Source organism: Oxyura jamaicensis, chromosome 5 (assembly GCF_011077185.1).
Source record: "Oxyura jamaicensis isolate SHBP4307 breed ruddy duck chromosome 5, BPBGC_Ojam_1.0, whole genome shotgun sequence".
Taxonomy (NCBI): domain Eukaryota; kingdom Metazoa; phylum Chordata; class Aves; order Anseriformes; family Anatidae; genus Oxyura; species Oxyura jamaicensis.
In genome coordinates, this window is record NC_048897.1 from 24,324,755 (window position 1) to 24,345,070 (window position 20,316).

Below are 20,316 nucleotides of genomic sequence, written 5' to 3' on the forward strand. Positions count from 1 at the left end.
ATCTAGTTACCTCATTATATGACTATACTGATGGTACAAAAAACAGTGGAAAACATTGGTGTCTCATTAATAATTATTCAAATATTCTTTACTTTAGTAATTATTTGAAAATATAAGCATGCAGAATTAGTTTTTAAACCCACTTGATTTTATTTTGTTTAGGCGTGTTTCTCCTTTAGTTATAAATGCAAGTAGATATGACTCCTGTTTTAAAGCAGATCTCTTAAATGAAAGATGAAAGAGGCATGCCTCTTGAAATCAGTGATGAATAATTAAAGCTTTCAACTGTACAGTTTGGGTCAAGTGCTTTGTATGATACTAGAAAAGAACTTTGTGAAGAGTAAAGTTGAGGTGTAACAATAATCCCACAAGGTTAATATTTTGGAAGAAAGATGCCACTGTGCACTGCCCAGAAGACTTTTTGTGACGAATAAAATCTGGCTTCTAGCCATACCAACTTGCTAGCTACTGTAAATATATTGAAGCAGGCTACTTGGCTGTTTATGTACCTCCCCACTACTGTGTTTGAAAGAGTACTAAATTGTTTGGAGATGTGATTAATTAAAACTTTCTTAGGGAAGACTAAAAGGTTGACATTTTGGAAAAGAATATGGAGGTTACAAATTGCTGTTGCATACACAGAAAGAGATCTGGGGATAATTTTGACTGCAGAATTTGCTATTCTACTTTGTATAAGCATTTTTAATATATATTTTTTTTCTGTTGTTTCCTAATTATTTCTGTGAATGGACCAAATCCAAAATCAATTCACCTCAGTGGTTTTATATGATGTCTTGTGTGACCAGCTATCAATATCTTTGATCATTTAGCATACACTCTAACCTTTCTATTAAACTTCTTTTATTCTGTAAGAGCCTTGGGTTGCTGATACAGCAGTTTAATGCATCCCTGACTACCAGGCTGTAATGAACAAGAACTACATACTAATCCTGCAGTAGAGGCAGAATTATCCCCTTATTCAAAATCCTGCTGGAAACTGGTGTGCATTCTGTGCTAGGGAGAGAGATATCTAAGTAATGGGATCTATGTTACAAAGAGTACTGAGGAGTGCAGATAGACTGTATCTCATAGTCCTGGTGTTATAATGACCTGTTAGTATCACGGGATATGTGCCTTATTCAAAGCTTATGTACTCGAAAACACATTTATTAGAATAAAACCTTCACATTGCATCTGTGTCAATGCAACAGTTTTCCTATTCCCTTGACCATGTTCTTCAGCTTGACAGTAATGAAGACAGCACTGACAAACTTAAAATGCATGTTCAGTAGATCTAAAAGTCTCAGTATTATTTTTATTTAAATGGTACCAGCTCTGCTGATTTCAACAGATAGTGTACTATACTAGCCTACCGATTTCTCCTTGTAATCATTTACCAGAGCCTTCTTGAGAATGAAATAGTCAATATGTAGTTAATTAGTCCAATGAACTGGGGAACTCCCAGTTCATATCCATACTATTCAATTTATTGAAGTGCCATCTGTTTTTATACTGATAGCACTACAGTAAGCAATCAGATTTAAAACATTGTTGATTACAGAATGGAAGCACTAGGAAGGATCCCTTTCCATATTTTACTTCTGAACCAGTGTTTGGGATCCCAGAACAATCCTAACCATTTGGAGGTAATTTCTTTAGCACCAAGAGAATGTATGGTAGGAGTTATTTTGAAGTCTCTATAGGTCATTTGGGTCATAATGGTATGCGAAAGGATTTGTCAGGACTAGAAGTGGATTTTTAACTTGTATTAATCACGAAGTGGCCACAAACTACTTAGTGAAGTATGTCATAAACCTGAAGCATTTCTGGTGGCCCTATTTCATTCCAAACCTGGGATGATTATTCAAGCTCTGCAAAATTTGAAGGACCCAGAGGAACTCAAGGAAGAAATTTGCACCCACTGTTTGGACCATAGCCATTCTACACGATAGCTCCTGTCAGGGCAGCAATACTGCACCAGCCAAAGTGGTGCTTGCTTGCCTTTTGGTTTTCTGTAGGATTCCTTGTTGTTTGATATTTACTTACTGCAACATTGAGTAGTACACAAAGGACCATAAATAAATAACAAATCTAAGTTCAGGAACCACCCCATTTTTGACTCTCCAAATACTGAGCAATTTGTAAATTTGGCAGATAAAGCCAAAATCATTTTTCCTCGGGTTGTAGTTCCAAAGTGAGACCAAAGATTTTTTCAAGGTTCTGTATTATATATTTTAAACTTAAATTTTGTAGAAACTCTTAAAACAGTACAGTCCTCAAGGACAGGTCAGAAGGCTTATAGTCTGTTGAATGCGTGACAAAGAAGCCATAAAGAATCTGGTCAGATGTAGCTAATTAAAGGTAAATGAAGGACAGCTGCTTTTTATGTTTCCAGCACATCTTTGATCTGCTCTACCCTTCAGACCTCTGTGGACAAGGTAGTTAAATACAAACTAGGAGGCCTATTTTAAAGACATTAAAGCCCTCAGGGGCAATCGAGTGACAGTCCAAGCAACCATAAGCTGTTTGCTTTATTCATTAGAGAATGTTAAATGTGTCAAGAAATAGAATAATGTCCATGCTCTTAGATCAGCATTAGTAATGAAGATTACAGTAGCTCTGGGACATATGAATGGTCAAACTTCTTATGAAAACAAGTTTATTGAAAAGCATTTTACTATAACAGCAAAGAAAATATAGGTTACACATTTTCATTGCAGGTATATTGATTCAATATGCATTGAAATATCTAAAGCTGTAGTGACACAAACATAGTATAACCTGGTGCTGACCTCAGTGGTCCCTTCAGTTATGTTTTAAAAACTTCCTTTTTAGACACAAATGATGGAAAGAACATGTCATCTGTGAGTGACATAATAGTACGTAATACTTGCCGAAGAATTTATGGAGAATTTACCCACTATGTAGCCTTTCACTTGTGTCTGGAGACTCAGATACTTAAGTTTGTAAATTGCAAGTGTTTATTTTATAAGTCAAAGCTTTAATGTCAATACAAGATCATTAAAGGAAGTAGAAAGACTAAATTAAAAAAAAAAAAAAACTTATATAAATAATTCTTTATTGCTAATCATTTCAGAAAAAAAATCTGATTTTGCCCAGAACTATTTATTTTATTTAGAAATGTTGTTATGTTTTTATTGTTATTGTTATGTAACTTGGAATTGAATGGAAGTTAAGGTGAAGCAAATTTCTGTAACATTCTAAATGGTGACTTGTGGAGCTGCATATTGCATTGCCTTACTAATAATTAAGAAATTAGAGAAAATGTTTGGTAATTTCAGTTTTGTTTTTTTTTTTTTTTTTTTTCATGTGTCTTCGTTCCCTTAGAAGAAGCACAATAATTTATGCCACTTGAGGAAGCAGTATGTTTCTGAGCTTTTTGGTATGTTCTCTACAACATTTTTCTTCATTATCATTTGTGCCAGTACCTAAATGGCCTAGTACCTAAATGTCAGTGCCTAGGTGAGCACTGAGCAGTTTAATGGAAGCACATTATAAGATTCACTGAGCTGTATTCCAGGCAAAAGTAAGTATAAAGATGTGGATATTGCTGGCAGCATGAGCATAATATACCGATTTAGCTGATTGTTCCAAAACATTGTGAAAAACAAATAGTGAATAAATTTGTGCTAAATTTAGAGTAGTTTGCCATGCATACTTTCAATATTATATCTAGGTAGATATTTTTCTCCAGAGGCAAGAAATATATTAGTAAAATATTATTTTTTTACTAAGTACAAGATTGATGCATATTGTGTGTCTGGTTAGCTCACTTACACCAATTTTACTTGCAGTGGATTTACATGTATCACCTTGGCTGTGTGTTGGATTGAAAAAGAGAAAAAACTTGTTCTATGGTAGAACGCCTGCATAGCTTGACAGGGTCATTTATCTTCAATTTCAAAATACCATAAAGATAATACAAAAAGGGAGTAAAATATAAGAAATAATCTTTTTTTCTTTTTTCTTTTTTTTAAGACAACCTTTATTCTTTTTTATTTATTATTATTATTTTCACTACATATCAGGGTCTTGAAGAAAAAGATTAAGATATTCACCATATATTCCTTACTCACGTGTACTGCATTGCAAATGGTGATTTATTACTACAGTAACCTCTTACTACTTATATATGCAGGTGGCTTCACAAGGTGGAATTTGCCTTTTCAAAGGCTATAAATGCATATAAATATTTATGCATACAAACATATCATCACATTGCATATCATCAGGTAATAATAATAATGGATATTATACTTCTTTATTGATTATGCTTCTTTACTAGGCAGGGATCAGTGAAACCATGTAGATACTAGGTAGGCATAGTCAGCACCTAAGATGAGCAGTTTAGACTTTATGGTGTGAGTATGCAGCATGACTACATTTCTGGGTCTGTGGATTGGGACTTCAGAAGCTGTAGGGGGCTTAAGCTGAGCAGCAGCTAGTCCAGATGACATGCTGCTCAAAACACTCATTTCGAGCTCCTGTCTTCCATGTACCTAGGATGTGAGTAACAGCGAGTAACAGCGAGTAACATTTACTTGAAACCTTGAAGTTTAACATGCTAGTTTGCTATACAATCAAGAAGCCCTCATGAATTCAACAGAGGCTGAATTGCTTTTGTGGAGAGAGATCTGAGAACACCCTACAGACAGATTCTGGCCATTTTCAGCAGAGGTGTTATGGGCAAAGCATCAGCCTCTAGCTGAAGTCCTGTGTTTTTTTGAAAACCAGACAATCACTGCTCCTGCTATTCCTGTTTCCAGATAGCAATGCTGCACTGATGGATTGCATCTGTTAAGGAAACAGTTACCTAACAAAATGTTGAGCATGACCCAGCTTCTCCTGTAAGCATGCAAAAACCTTCTTCTAAAATGCATTAGGTAATGATGGTAAATTATGAGCTCCTCCTGGGATTAACTGTGATCAGCTAACACATTTTTAAACACAGGCATCCTTGTCCACACCAAGGGAAAAATCATATTCAACATCTTGTTTAATTAACATGTTTTCTAGTATATTTTCTCAGTGTAGACAAGGTCTCTAAGGAAGAATGACTCATAAATGCTGCATTGCCATTATGGAGTATTTTTTGGGAGTAACATTCTATTTATCCGCATTTTATAAGGAAAGCATTGATTTGGCTCATTACCTAAAAGGTTAATTAATGTTTGTGAGAAGCTCCAGAGTACCATTAGTTAATCTCATACCACAGTGCTAAATAGAATCTTGGGCAAGAGTTAAAATAACTGTCATTTTTTTAAGTGAAGTCTAATACATGGGTCTTTTCCAGCATATCCCATGTATACTACTCTGTATTTTTCCTTGGAGCCTACATAACACATACTACAATTTGGAAGGGCACAACATGTGACTATTTCCCTGGAAAAGCAGTGAGCTGCCATTTATATTGCAGTGAACCTAGAATTTGGTTGTCTTTTATGAGAGAGATGTACCCTTACAGAACAGATAAAAGCTGTGTCTGTGGAGATGCAGCAGGACAACAGGCTAATAAAAATTAGCCTGTATAGAATTGACTGCAGGGATACTTTTCTACAGACTTTGATTGTTCAAGCAATGTTGTTATAATCAGGAAGAGGTTCCACACTTCATTGTGTCAAATAAAGTGTTTTAGCTAACAGACAGACTTAAGAAGAATATGTCATTGTTTTATTAGGATACAAAGATCAACACAATCTTTTGTCTGTCAGACTTATTTTCAGAAGGAAATGTGTAGTATGCATAAAATATTTATGATCATTTCTTACATTGTAACTATATCTATGCAAAAGCCAAAATAAATACAAACTGTTCCAGCTATACAATATGCAGTGCCCGATGTGTTTATTGCCACATTTTCTATGACCAGTCTCCTTTCTGTTGTGTTTCTCCAGTGACTGTGTTATTCCAGGGAAATGAGTAACACAAGGGTAGGAGGGTGCATAATGACTTCTGCACTGCAAGGGGTTGTCTGAACTAACACACGTGGATCATGCTCTGCACCTCCTCAATCTGTGTTGGAACACCCTTTCAGGGTGCGTTTTGCAGAAAACATGTAGAGGGTTAACTACTTGAGTTTCTTGGAAGACAGATCACTGTGTGTCACAGACACTTTACACTTGTCATTTCATAATTTTGAGGGTCTAAGAAGAGCTAAGGGCAAGAATTTGTCTCATAAGGAGGATCAAAACCATAATGATTCTATTCCTATCTGTGCTATTTAGCAAGTACTGTTAGCTAGATTTCATTTTTCTCCCTATTCAGTGAATAGGTGAAGCACAGAAACACTTGGGGAGATGAGGAGAGTCCTGTGTAACTGAAATCTCTCACTTTTTGCCAGATGGAGAATTAGAGCCTTTTTTAAACAGAGCCATAGTATTATCAGGTCATATTATATGATTATTGATACAAGATTTTTTTGTGTGATAGAAAAGAGGAACAAAGAGCAAAGGAACATATGCACCAGTCACCACAATGTTTTCTTTGAAGAGAAGTAAACAAAAATTGCCAATTTGAGATTTTAAGTGTGAATCGTGTAGAGGGAAATGTAATATAATCCAAAATGGGAAACACTTTGAAAATAGGCTATGCTAGCTGGAAATGGGAAAATTCTCTAATGAGGAGGGTTGTACGGGGGGGGGGGGGGTCAGTATTTTTTGACATATTCTTCCCTCCGTGCAGGCTTAGTTAATCAGCAGTGTGTTTTACGTAATATAACCCTGGACTCCCTTCTTGGTTGTTGATATTCCACTTGTGTACACTTAGAGGATGTCAATGATGACAGCTGGTTATTTCTTCTACACAGATATTGATTATGTCTTGCTTTATGGTTAGTATCAAGTTTTCACAAGGAATGTATTCCCACCCAGAAGACAAGAAATGTTGGACTGCCCTAGTAATTGTTCTTTCCTGTATTTCCTTTGTGATCTTGTTCGGCTTTTTGGATCTGAGGGGTTTTTTGCACAGAATTAGGCCATCATAAATCACTCTGGGTTAGTTCACATGTGACATCTCCAAGGAGACCCAATGGGACAATTGGAATACATTTTTGATCAGTCTGTCTGTAGCAATGTTAACTACTTTACCATGAAATAAAGTTGGTAAGCAGTAGTCATCACAATGCAACAAGTCAAAATACATTACACAGTGATATATCAATTCAGCAAATTAGATTTTCATAGTGCTAATTGAATTTATCACAAAGCTGATGAATGTTAGTTAAAGAAAGAGCAATATATTTTATTTTATTGGGCACATCTCAGAGTACTTGTAATTTAGTAGGGCCACCACACTTTCTGGGCAGGCTATCAAGTAGGATGTTGTAATTATTTGCATAACTACTATAGTAGATGGAAAAATATAGCTTGTGTTTGTAGCCATTCCATCATTAGTGTCTTGCACAGTGTGTGCTTCTTCGGTGCTCTTCAGAGAACCATGTAATAATCCCAGAATCTTTTGAAGAGTTCTTTCTGGTGAAATTAAGTAATTATACACCATTTAAAACCTAGTGCATAATTAAATGATGGGACAAAGGAAAGACTGAGAAAGGTAGATAACCAATAGAATCCTGAAGTTATCAAAACAGATCCCTTGCCAAAGACCTTAGAATTCATCTGATTCAGTTGCTGGAAGAATGCCTGAATTAAAAATTATCCTATGAGGACCAAGAAAATAGAGCCAAATTCTCGCAATCTACACTTTTCTCCCAAAATGGACATTAATGCTGCAAAAACAGAATAGAGTGAACAACTCGGCCCCATGCTTGGCCCCCTACTGTAGGCTCTATCTGCCAAAACAAGATGGAAGAGATCAAAAACTTGGGAGGGGGTCGGGAGGGATAAAAGAGTTAGTGAGGGGAGGAGAAGTTGGAAAAGGAGGGTATTTGGAAAGGAAAAAACTCGTAGGCTATGCCCCCTGCCAGCACTGAAACACTCGACTGCAGCTCCACTTGTAAAGCACCTGTTGGCAGCTGTGGAGTAGTTTATAGGTTTTGGGACAGAATCAGGACAGAAAGCTTACAGACTGTGTTCCCTTACATGGCATGTGATTTGTTCTTATTTTAGTAAAATAGAAGTCATTCCTGGGTGATAATTATGGCAATAAATATACCTGTTCAGAAATAACAACTACAACTCTTGCTTTCCAGAAAAAATATTGAAAATATTGAATTACATGGTTTTGAATGACCGTCCTTATTACTAATATTAATACTCTATGGTTGCTCCAATGTATGCTGTTTTCCTTTTTTCCAAAACTGAAATATTGCATGGAGAGGAGAGAAAATATGATAAAATAAGGGTCAAATATTAGTTTGATACTCTTTCAAATATAATGGCAAATAGCTAGGTGAAAGAGGTTATCTGTCCAGTTTTATGTTTTGCAAGCTATATATATTAGAGTGTAATGATAGAAAAGTGGAAAAATTGTATATGTTAATTGGAACTCTCATCAAGTATTTTATGCAAATAACTCATTTTAAACATTTTAACATTCAAAAAATTACATACATATTGCATGTATTGGCTAAGTTTCCTTTGACTATAATGAGAATTTTCCCTCTGCTAATGCTTTGGGTCAATGTAAAAGGCTTATTTAGATAAGAACATGTATTACTCAGGAAGTCTGGATAAAGTTGAAATAGAAAATAGATAATGTTTTGAAATTTAATCCTTTCTTACATAAACTTCAAAATAGTAATTATAAAATAAAACTGTTTTCCTATTATACTTGAACTACTACCTTTAGTAATTCTAAAATGGAAACTGTAATCCTCACTTAGATTTATAATCAGTAATGAAAAAAGCAACTCAGTTTCTGATACTGCAGTGTTCACTGCCCAGGCAGAGCCTGACTCCTGCATGAACCCCACAAGAATCTTTTTGCATCAAGTCTGCTGCAGAACAGGGCCAAAATGCAAATTCCATTGCTTCAGTAGTAATAGTCGATGTGGGGAGAGTGGGGGGAGGCATTTCAAGTTTCATGATATTTTCACTTCTGTGTGAAGTGAAAGTTATCAGGAGCCTAGCATGTAATAAATTGCTTTAAGTTTTAGAGACTGTTAACTTTAGTAAGGCCAGCCATATTCTGTGGCATTAAAATATGAGAACAGCATCTGTACCAAAAGAACGTGGCGTATGAAAGAGGAGAGCACCTAGTGGAACTTTAACATGGACTTCTGTAGGTCTCTCTAGTATGTGTAAATAAAGGTCTTTCTTTGAAGATATTCTAACCTGAATAAGAATGTTTTTCTGAATCAAGTTTCATCTTTCCTGTGAAGAGAGGCTGAGAAAGTGAATAGGTTTAGGTTAGATATTAGAAATAAATTCTTCACTTAAGGGTGTAGGGACACTGGAACAAGTTGCCGGGAGTAGTTGTGGGTGCCACATCCCTGGAAGTGTTCAAGACCAGGTGGTATGGGGCTTTGAGCAACTTAATCTAGCAGCAGGTGTCCTTGCCCATGGCAGGGACACTGCAACTGAATGGTCTTTAATGTCCCTTCCAACCCAAAACAAATTCTGTGATTCTATAATTCTATGATTAAGATTTTTGGAAGTTTATCCATGAATCACCAAAATACACATTCTATATTACAAGTGTTTTGTAATTATTCTTGCTAAAATAATGAATAAGTAAAACAGATGCATTGAAACATTATGATCAATATAGTTTTCAGAAACAGTTTTTGCATGTTATACCATTAAATTTCTTACTCCGGATAAAAAGCAACCATGGAACCTTATTAGTCTTAATAAGCCAGGGCACAGAAAATTCAAAGATATGGTAATCTAATATCTTGGATGTACAGATGCATTTTTTCTCTGTAGTTCAAAATCCTTTAAAATTTGTGCAGTTGTTTTTGTCTTCTCTTTATATTGACAGATCTCAAAATATACTTTTACTGTTATCTTGTTAAATACATGTTCTTCTTGTATGTTTGCTGTTTGAAGTGAGAGTGATATATAAAATGGACAAAGATGTAGGCAAGCCTAGCAAATGTAAGAAAATGTAGAGAAACTCAGACACTCTCTGAAAGGTGGCATATGCCATGGAGCAGGAGCAAAATGTGGGTGACAAAATTCTGGACTTCTAATGAGGTAGCAGGTGGGTGGAAAACAGTAATGGAACCAATTTCAAAGCCAGTGGTGGCAGGTGCAATAGGGATTTTCCAGATCTCTTTTTTCCTCAGCATTTTCCCCTTGCTATCCACACCCTCCACTCGAACATGGAAAGTCCCCAGAATGTGAATTGGGGTGATAGGTGGTGAAACAGGAATGGGAAAACCTGGACAGTTCATCAGTGTCAGCACAAGAGTGGGAAACCTGAACTCCCCTCCTTCACTACTTTCAACAGTACTTAATATATTTATTTATGATGCCTGTCCAATATGCCTGGTGTTCTTAAGGCAGGAAGCTAAGCAAAAACAATGAATAAAATTATCACATAGCATATGTCCTCACTTTCCCCACTGCAGTAAACAACTATCACTGGGTGTACTGTCTAAAATCTCTGAAGGTTCCAATACCCTACAGAAGAGTATGCTTAATATATGAGATATTTTAACACTGTAACATCAAGGATACATTTAGGTTTTTACTTTACTTTTTAAACTTCAAAAACTACTGGAGTCCATGAAAATGAAACTACTGTTTGTACAAATGCTAATTAGGCCTTTTTTATTATTATTTTATAGGTCTTGTAGAAATTTGCCTGATGCATCCCCTTGATGTAGTGAAAACAAGGTAAGATTCTGCTTGAACATGTTTTGTTGACACTGGAAGATATCCAGATTAGGAGCTGTCAAAAAATAAAATGCTAGAACTTCTCCAAGTAAGATAACTTGTGCCTTTAATGGCATTTATATTTACTTACCTGTATCTACAGCATTTGGCAGTTGGAATTTGAATAGCATAACACATTTCTGATTAGAGGTCATCTAAAGGTGTTAAATATGTTTTCTGACATGTATTTTTAACATTGTAACAAAATCCTATTATATGAAGAGGGCCACAGTTAAATTCACTTACTATCTGTATCATCTGCAGCAATATTTAAGTGGAAAATGCCATATTGCCTCCAAAATAATTTTCACAAATTTCTGAGAGCTGATACAAATGATAAAAATGGTGAAATGCAGTGTTCCATATTTGCTTTATGAGCTATGTAACTTTGTGCTTTTATCTTTTGTCCCTATTTCCTTTTCTGACTATTAGTTTATGTGTGAGCATAAATGATGAAGTGACCTGGAAAATTTGGTCAAATGATTTTTTCAATGTTGTTTATTGAAACTGAAAAATATCAGTTAATAATAGTTGTGTCCTTACCACTAAACTATGTCTCTAAGCACCGCATCTATGTCTTTTGAATACCTCCAGGGATGGAGACTCAACTGCTTCCCTGGGCAGCCTGCTCAAATACCATATACCTACAGCTCTGCCTAGGTCCCATTCATCTAAGTGAAAACGTTTCACTGGGAGATGTATCAGACCCCTCTACAAATAGTGAGGACATCAGTTGTGGTGTTTGAAATATGCTTTAAGCAGTCAAAGAGGACTTTATGTTCTAGTTTCAGTCTGGCAATGTAAATTTGCTATAGATATATTTTGGCTTATGTTTAAATCACGTTCTGGGGTTTGCCTAAGGCCTTGAGATAAGTTTTCTGCAGCTTGCTTTTTGCAGAAGGAGGCCATCTGTGGTCATTGCCCCAAACCATAGGAGAGCAATGGAGGCTCCATCCACATTAACTGCTGCCTGGGTGCAGCAGGTACTCCTTCGTGCTTGGAGTTTGCTCTGAAGATTCTTCTGGATGCCTTCATAATATGGAATATATTGATTCATATAGAGACAATACACCCAGTAGTTTCAACTGGGTCCTATGTGTGCCCCTCTCAGTACACTGAGACTTTTCAATTAAAATGTGATTTACATAGAAAGACTGAAATTAAAGACTGAAACAAGCGGGTAAAAGCAAAACAGATACAAGACCAAACTTACAAGAAAAAAAAAATCTGTCTTGCTCTTCTGTCTCTCCTGTGGTTCTCATAGGATATGCTTTAGTGGTATCATTTTGGCCTGTTGTGCTGTAAGAATTCTTTAAAGCTCTGGCTGAGTTCCCTCTTCCCGTTTTCTTTTGTACTAAACTATGTGTCATGTTCTTCCATAGCATAAATGCAGCATCACTGTTTTACTCCTTATCTCGTTCCTGCCTTTGAGGTTGTCATCCAACCCATCCTCATGCCTCCAGTCTTGGTTCAAATAAGTTAATACTATCCTTACTATCATCCATGATTCTGAACATGCTGCATATCATGTATCATAAAAAAATTACTTATGTGTGTTCTGATAAGCTGGCAATTAACAGATATACTCTCAGCTTTCTGACAGAAATCAAACTTACAGTGGATGTTCAGAAGAAGGACAGATTTCCCCATTTCTACTCCAGATTTTACCGTTTTTTGTTTTGCTGTTAATATAGAAAATCTGAGATCCAGAAATGGGTAGCATTGAAGAGTGTAAGGAGATGTTTGTGAAGCTTTCTCAACATTTTAAAAAAAATTATAAAAATTATAAAAATTAAGAGCCCTTTAAATGTGAAACCTGAGTCCATACATAGCGGAATTAAAGAAGAAAGAAGAAAAAAAAATGGAAGAAAAATAGGTGTGTAAAAGAAATCAGATTACAGTTCATGGCAAAAACAAAGGGCTGAATAAAGTAAAAAAGCCACTAAGCAAATTTCTCTGCCACTGAGTTAACTGCAACTCCTTGCAGAATTGAGCTGTATCCAAGTAATAACTTTTCTGTGTTCTGGTGGTGCAGATGTATTCAGAGATATTATACGGATTTTGGTAATTCTGCGGAGGTTAGTTTTGGCTAGTAGATATAAATATTTACATCTTGAAAGCCAATGGTATAACCAATAATAAAGGATTTGATCTCATTGTCCATTCAGTGTCATGTTCATGCCCCTTCCCTTTGTTTTGCAACAGTCCAAAGTTCTCAAAACTGCTATAGCAGGTTAATTCGTGGCCGCACAGACGTTCATGTGAAACATTGTTTTTAATTATTAATTTTGAATTGAAAATGGATTGTAATACATTTTCATTTACTTTATTTTGTTTCAGTATCTCTCAGCACTGCGGTGCACTCACTCTTTTCTAACATTGGATTGATAATCTCTCATTTCTTAATCGCTTCCACCTTATCCAGATAATATAGGTTGCTGGGTTTTATTTATTTGTTTGTTTGTTTGTTTGTTTGTTTTATGACTAGGTGAAAGTATTTTAAAACCACTATTTGTTGCTTAATTTTTATGGTGTTTTGAGTTTTCTGCATTTTTTCTGTTAAGCATTTGTTTGGTGGAAAGTCCCATGGCTTTTTCAAATGAGTGGAATCTTATTTGATCTAAATAAGCATTCTGAAGTTTAGGGGGGATGCCAGAGGCTCACATCTAGTGGATTTGTAGCTCAGTGTCATGGCTTGGTTGTTATAATTTGTGTGTGTGTGTATGTTTTTAATAAAAAATTGGAGAAATGAAAGTTCCTGTCAAAGATTATTTTGAAACCTTGGAAAATGGTTTGGCTCTTTTGTGACAACATTTTGCAATATCTTTTCTGTGTTCAGTAATTTTCTTTTATTTTACAGTAACAATGCTTGACTCCTTTATTCATAACACATATCTGAGAAGGAATAATATAAATATTTATAAATGCATTTTTATAAACTACAGACCAGCAAAATGCTTAAAAGACTGTTTTTTTGATTGTTTGTTTGTTTCTTAATAGGACTGGACAATAATTTTATTTTGTTATCTATCAGAACACCAAACATCACTATTTTCAGAAATTCGTGTAAGTAACCTGGCTAGATAGAGATAACTTATAATCCATTGTTTTAGCCCTTTAATTCTTCTTTGAAATAAAGCTCTCTTCTGAATTAGAAAATATATTGGTATAGTTTCTGATGAGACACTATTCAAATATTTGTGCTATATTTGTTAGTCTCTCAATATGACAGAGACTTTTTTTTAGCTGTTTTATTTACCAGTCACTCTTAGGATTAATTTAGTGATCTGTAGATTAAATAAATCTCCATTTTTGTCATCTTAATTACGAGCAAGTTTTACAGAACTTGGTAAGTGTTTCTGTCTATGTATGAGCAGGGAGAGCAGTAACAAGTAAGATGTCTCTGGTACAGACACAGTCAAGACACAGAGGGTTCATTTTTTTAATTAAGAAGCCTATACGGTCTTTCTTTACTGGGAAGAGAATAGAAAAGTGTCTTAGTCTGGTTTTGCTTATTTTCAAATCCTTTTCTTTTCTTATGTTTAATGTGAGCTGTAATGTCATTCATTAGACTTACAAAAGGATGATAAAAGGTATTCTAGATCAAGATAAGTAGGACAAAACATTGTCATATATATATATTACTTTTATATTAAAATTAGGGGAGTACTTTTCCACCTAGAGGTTATCCTTTGGCTCTACTAGCATGTTTTGGTTTAAGCAAACATACAAAATTCATAAATTAATAGCCTTTTACTGCTGAAAAAATTATACTTGTGCAATAGCTCACAGGAGCAGTTGCAGAGCAAAAGGAAGAGAATTACAGAAAGCTATCACAAGTTGAGGGAAAGCTGTTTGAGGGATCAATCAGGCAAACCTGACTGGAGGATGGAGTCACTGTGGCTCCAGGTTATGCCTTTATGTGGTCCCATAGATTTGAACACCTTCAAGTTTTAGGCAGAAAATAAAAAATAAAAATAATAAATAAATAAATAAATAAATAAATAAATAGATAGATAAATAGATAAATATTAATTAATTCATTAATTTCCCTGCTACTGGGTTGCTGCCATAAAACTGACATTTTCAGGAGCCTGCTAACTTCCAAACTACCTGCACTGGCGAATAATTTTCCTTGCTATTACATTTTAACATCTCTAAAATGCATGCAGCCAAGAGAGATACTGCAAAATTAGAACTTATAAATCCTATGACCAGAAATAAAATGTTGGCTAATATTTCATTAGGTTTAAATGCTGGTTACCTTTACATTTACTTCCTCTTTTTCATTAATCAACAATATTTATATATCTGAATTTCTGTCACTTCACTTTTCATGAAAACAAATTTCAAAGTTGCTAATGCAAGTATTCATAAATACTGTGAAGCATATATTGAAATGGAAATACTCATTTTGGATGTGGCTCAGTATTCTTTAGTTAGGAAATGGAAACCATATTTTATAACTCTTTTTAACAATTGTATCTACATGACAGAATTTAATAGAAAACACAGATGAAGAAATGTGTGATTAAATGCTTTGAAAAAATAAAGAAAAAATAACAAGATATCACTGAAAAATTTCAAATACATAAGGCATCTAAAAAGATTTGTGTCTGGAGGTCTTGTGAACAGAAATATTTTTATATGGATTAGATGAATAGTTTACTTCTCTCTTTCATTTTGGCAGCAATTTGACATAACTACATTTTGAGACAAATATTTAAAAGAAAGATGTTTTCTCTTACGTCATACTAATACAAAATTATGCTCCATATCTGTGCTGAATTCAGTGGAAATATATTAGTTCATACCCCTTGAAAATTAAGGGGTTTTAATTCCACACAGCATATTCAGAGAGTGGTAAATGTTATTGTAATCCAACTACCATCTAAAGGGTTTGGAGGAAGTCTAATTACTTATTGTTTAAAGATAGCCATCAAGATAACTTGTATCATTACAAATTAAACATATTCAACAGGCAAGGTTTTAATGCTTTTCTGCTTAATTCAAATAATGACATTTCCAGATAGTTTTAATATTTTTATTCTTTATTTAAGTATTCTCTTCTATTTTCTGACTTGTGTCTTCATAACATGGCCTCACATTGGGATGGATGTGTGCAAATTGGAAAGCAAAGCCCAAGAGAGAACGTAAGAGACATTCCTTCAAAATCTCTTACTTGTTTCTCAGGAGAATATGTTACTTGTTTTCCTTATCAACCTAGTGTACATCCCTGTTATTTTTCTTAAAGCTGTTTCCCACCTTTGGTAGAATCTGGGAAAAATACTTTGCTTCTACTTTAATGCCTTTTTACATAGTTCAGCATTAGAGCAGGATCTTTGTGTGAACTGATTTTCCATCTTTTATGTGATCCAGAATATCAACATTAGAAAATAAGGCCAATAATTCACCTTAGAAAGTTTAGAGAAAGATTTCCTCTAGTCATGATCAAGATTGAATGGTTTGCCACTCTTTCTGCAACAATCCAGACCAACATCATGGATCTAAAGCCATAAATTTAGAAAAGAATTTGGGATCTGAGTCCGAATTTGAACTGTGCAATACAGATCCATTTCTCGTTAGCAACTGTTCTGCTGATTTGTGTGTGTGTTTATCCATTTTGTTCCTTTGTTCCAGTTCTGTCATTTTGGTCTTATTAAAGAAGTTCAGCTTACTACATGTGTTTCCGATCTCATTCCATCTGTTGTTTTGCAAGAGCTACTTCCTTTATATCATTAATTCCTCTTTGATTTCTGCTCTTTTTTGTTTAAGTGAGCAGTAGTGGAGCCTGTTTCTTAAAAAACATGGTTTAAGGAAGAGTTCATTTTCCTTATACAATGTTACAATTTCCAAATGATCATAGCTGACTTGGTTCACATCATGCTGTGTTAAGTTCATGTTACTTCATGTGAACTGCTCTAGCTACATTCGTAATAGTTTTAAGCATAAATAGTCTTCCTGTCCTGGGAAAATTATTAGGATACCAAACAATTCCATATTCTGTTGAGTTGAAATCTCAGAAGGCTACTATAAAAACAATTAAATTTGGCCAGTGAAACACTTCATTTAATTAATTTTGACTTTTGGAAATTTTCACTTAAGATTCTTTTTTTTTTTTTTTATCCAGAAAAACAGCAGTTTTGGGTTGAAAATGTTGAAAGCATAGAGAACAACCACTATCATCTAAAAATGTAGATAAAAATGTATTTAAACTGATTGTTTCCTGATAAAAGTTTTTTGTTGTTGTCATTGTTTTCATTTTGGGGAAAAAATATAAAAATAATTCCTGACCAAATCAGTTTAATGTCTTTATTTCAAACAAATATCAAGGCTTTTCTCTGGGATTAGTCTTACTTGATTTATCAGTGGCTTTCAGCACAATTGTTCATATGGTCTGTGTGCATTTTGTAGCTGATACTCTGTTTTTGGCATTTGAATTTCAGCATTTAAATGCTTTGAATATTTCCTTACAGACCCAAGTTTTGTATAATAAGAACTTATCTCAAGTTTACAATGATTTGGATGTGGATGTGATCCAGACGTCAGTAATTTGCCCTTTATATTCCTTCTACATACAAACGGTTAGGAATTAATAAGGGCATACGGGCTAATAATTCCAGCTAGATGTAGTATTCCAACTTCAATCCTTCCCTGAATTAAACAACAGTATCGATGTGCACTGTTAAACAGATGCTCTGATATGCAGTGCTGGTCAAAGTGATTTCTGTTATGTTTTTATTATTATTATTATTATTTATTTTATTTTATTTTATTTTTATTCGTAGGTGTACCATATGTATGTTTTATAAAGACTGTTGAGATCCTTTGGAATAAAAAGAACTGTATATCATCATCTCCTTATGTGATACTGTGCCATTTGTGGTCAAACTGCAAAAGTGCTTAACAGTATCTCTATTTCAAATCTGCGTTGATTTTTGTAAAAACTCTAACATAATGTTTCTTATTTTAGAATAAGCATATCACCACTCTGTTAGAAACTGAATGTTTGTGTGTCAGCAAAATAGACTGTCAGAGCTCTTTTCTGAAGCTTTTCTGTAACTTTTATTGAACATTCTGCCATTTACTGTGTATTTTTATGAACTTTAGGTGCTTTCTTAAGAAACTGAAATCCCATTAAACATCATTTCCATTTTACAGAGCAGCACAATGATATTACCTTTTTAAGTTACGTGTTATCTGTGCCATTACACTGGCCATACAAAAACAACCTTATTTTTTGACTCACTTGAGAGATATAACAGTGTGAAATTTCCAACACCCGCCAAATAAGCCATATTCACTTTGAACATGCTCAAGATAGTGGATTAATATCTATTTCCCTTTTAAAGAATTCTTTCCCTGTTTCTAAGGATGGTAGGGAATATATATATATATATATATATTTTTAAATAAACTCTAGATGCCTAATTAGCTATCTGGACAGGTGTGCAGCTGGCCAGTCTCTTCCACTAGAAGGAAGAGAAATGGTCTGTGTGCAGGAGGCAAATGCTGAGACTATCCTAGGAGGATTAAGTAGAGAGGCAGCAGCAGATGTGGGAATGAACTTCTCAGGAGTGGAAGCAAGTGGACAGTTTCCCGCAGAGAGCAAATGAGAAAGAATGCCTGAGGAAGAGCCAAGACTGACAAGAGGAAATGTCTGATGGTATGTTGCACGTTTTATTTTCAGACCAGTAGGTGTGTAAGGTATATCTTGTATTTCTGGAAGGAAGATGGATCAAAGATGACTTGGAGTGGCCTTAGTGCTCTTCAACATGTAGTCTGTTTTTCTGTTGCAGATTTTTGTTTAGGTTCATCTTTCTGTCTGTCCTTTTACACATCTCAAGCACAGCTCTGTTTTGTAGAATCCTTTACAAATGATTCCTTGTGCAGGCAATCTGAGGAACAACTGGAAATCATACTAAAAGACATACCAAATATTATCCATCCTATTAGTGACCAGGCTTTTGACTATGGACAACTGCCAAATGTAAACATGCATTTGTGCTTTTCAGAATTTTATGCTTGTTGTTCTGCTTTTCATCTGATTTCGACAGTGAACTAGAATAGTTCATTTCAGGTCCCTTTAATTTATGTTTTGCTTTCCTTCTAATGCCATAGCACAATACTCTTTCTGTGTTTGGATTTCCACTACTTACAACGATCAGGTACCAGCTTCATGTAAACAATTCCTGGCAGCTACATGGGCAGAACTTGTAATACGACAAGAGCCTGAGGGTTTCCCTTCTCTAATCTACATATCTTGTATTTACATCTTTAAAAAATATGTATAAAGACACACTTGATTGTACTTGTACAGTATCTTCCTTGGTAGAGAAAAGAAAGTTTATTGATGTTTAAGATCACTAGCACTGGAAAAAACTGCAGGTGATTAGCTGTGTCCTCATGATGCAGTTTCAAGAGGGTGGTATGGACTGCATTTTATGATTTCATGGGCTGCACATTGTGCACTCCTGGTTTAAATCCAGGAAAGCTCTGAATTTTTTCCTTCCTTTTGTTTTTATTTTAATTTTGTGGAAATATTTCCTTTTATAACATAAAACTACAGATAACCCTCTTCCAGGCAGAGTCAGCAAATGTGACAAAAGAGTTCCAAAACTGTAACTATAGGTAAGAGCCATGTCATGGATTACTGATATGTTGGAATAACTCTTTTGTAGCACTGTCTACTGGGAGAGAACCAAGGACTAAATGCCTTCCAAAATATGCTCATTGTACAGTTGGCTGCTTCTCTAGGTAGAACCTACCAAAGAAATAAAAGAGGTGTAGAGTTGCTTAGTTCCTGTTTGTGGTATCTCAAGATTTATATAGATATGAGAATGGATACATGCATCAGAAATCACGACAAACATGAAATTCAGTTTTAAACATTTTGGATATGGGGGTCAATGGAGGTCAGGCTAAGAGGTCTGAAAAAATATATCCATACTTGTACAGAGAATATCCTGTAGTGTTATATTATGTGTTATGGTTTACATTAAAAAATAAATGTGTTTAATTATTGTATTTATTTAGATTCCCATAGGAATTCCCATAGGATTCCTCAGGATATGATATTCTATTGCTGTTAAAAAAAAAAAAAATCTAAATTATCATAATGTGCTAATATACCTTCTTTGAGCTACGTAAATTACCTCACTCAAATGATGAGAAAGAACTAATGTTAGATTCTTAGCACTCAATATAATGTGGACTGTTCTCTACAATGTTTATGAATCTGATTTATTCATTTTGGACATGAAGATGTATTTGCCTATTTATCTGCTAGTTCATAGCAATGAGGAATGATACCAAAACCGCTACAGGCAATTTCGACTAGGACAGTGTAACCAGCACTTAAATTCACAGCCAGTTTCCAAATGAGGTGTTACAGTCTGCAACTATGACGTCTCTCCTGCCACTACTGTACCAGCACTCAGAAATTCCCATCCCAGTGCTGAGCTCCTCTCCTCTCGTCTCCTCTCCTCTCGTCTCCTCTCGTCTCCTCTCGTCTCCT

The 20,316-nt window shown here is 34.9% G+C and overlaps 1 protein-coding gene across 1 annotated transcript in view; it reads left to right on the forward strand.

Moving 5' to 3' along the window:
• SLC25A21 (solute carrier family 25 member 21) overlaps nt 1–20,316 on the forward strand; it is a 257,460-nt gene that overhangs the window by 131,917 nt on the left and 105,227 nt on the right. Inside the window, exon 2 of the mRNA XM_035326974.1 lies at nt 10,712–10,760. Within this exon, the coding sequence (XP_035182865.1) occupies nt 10,712–10,760 (49 nt within the window). The remainder of the gene's footprint in view (nt 1–10,711; nt 10,761–20,316) is intronic.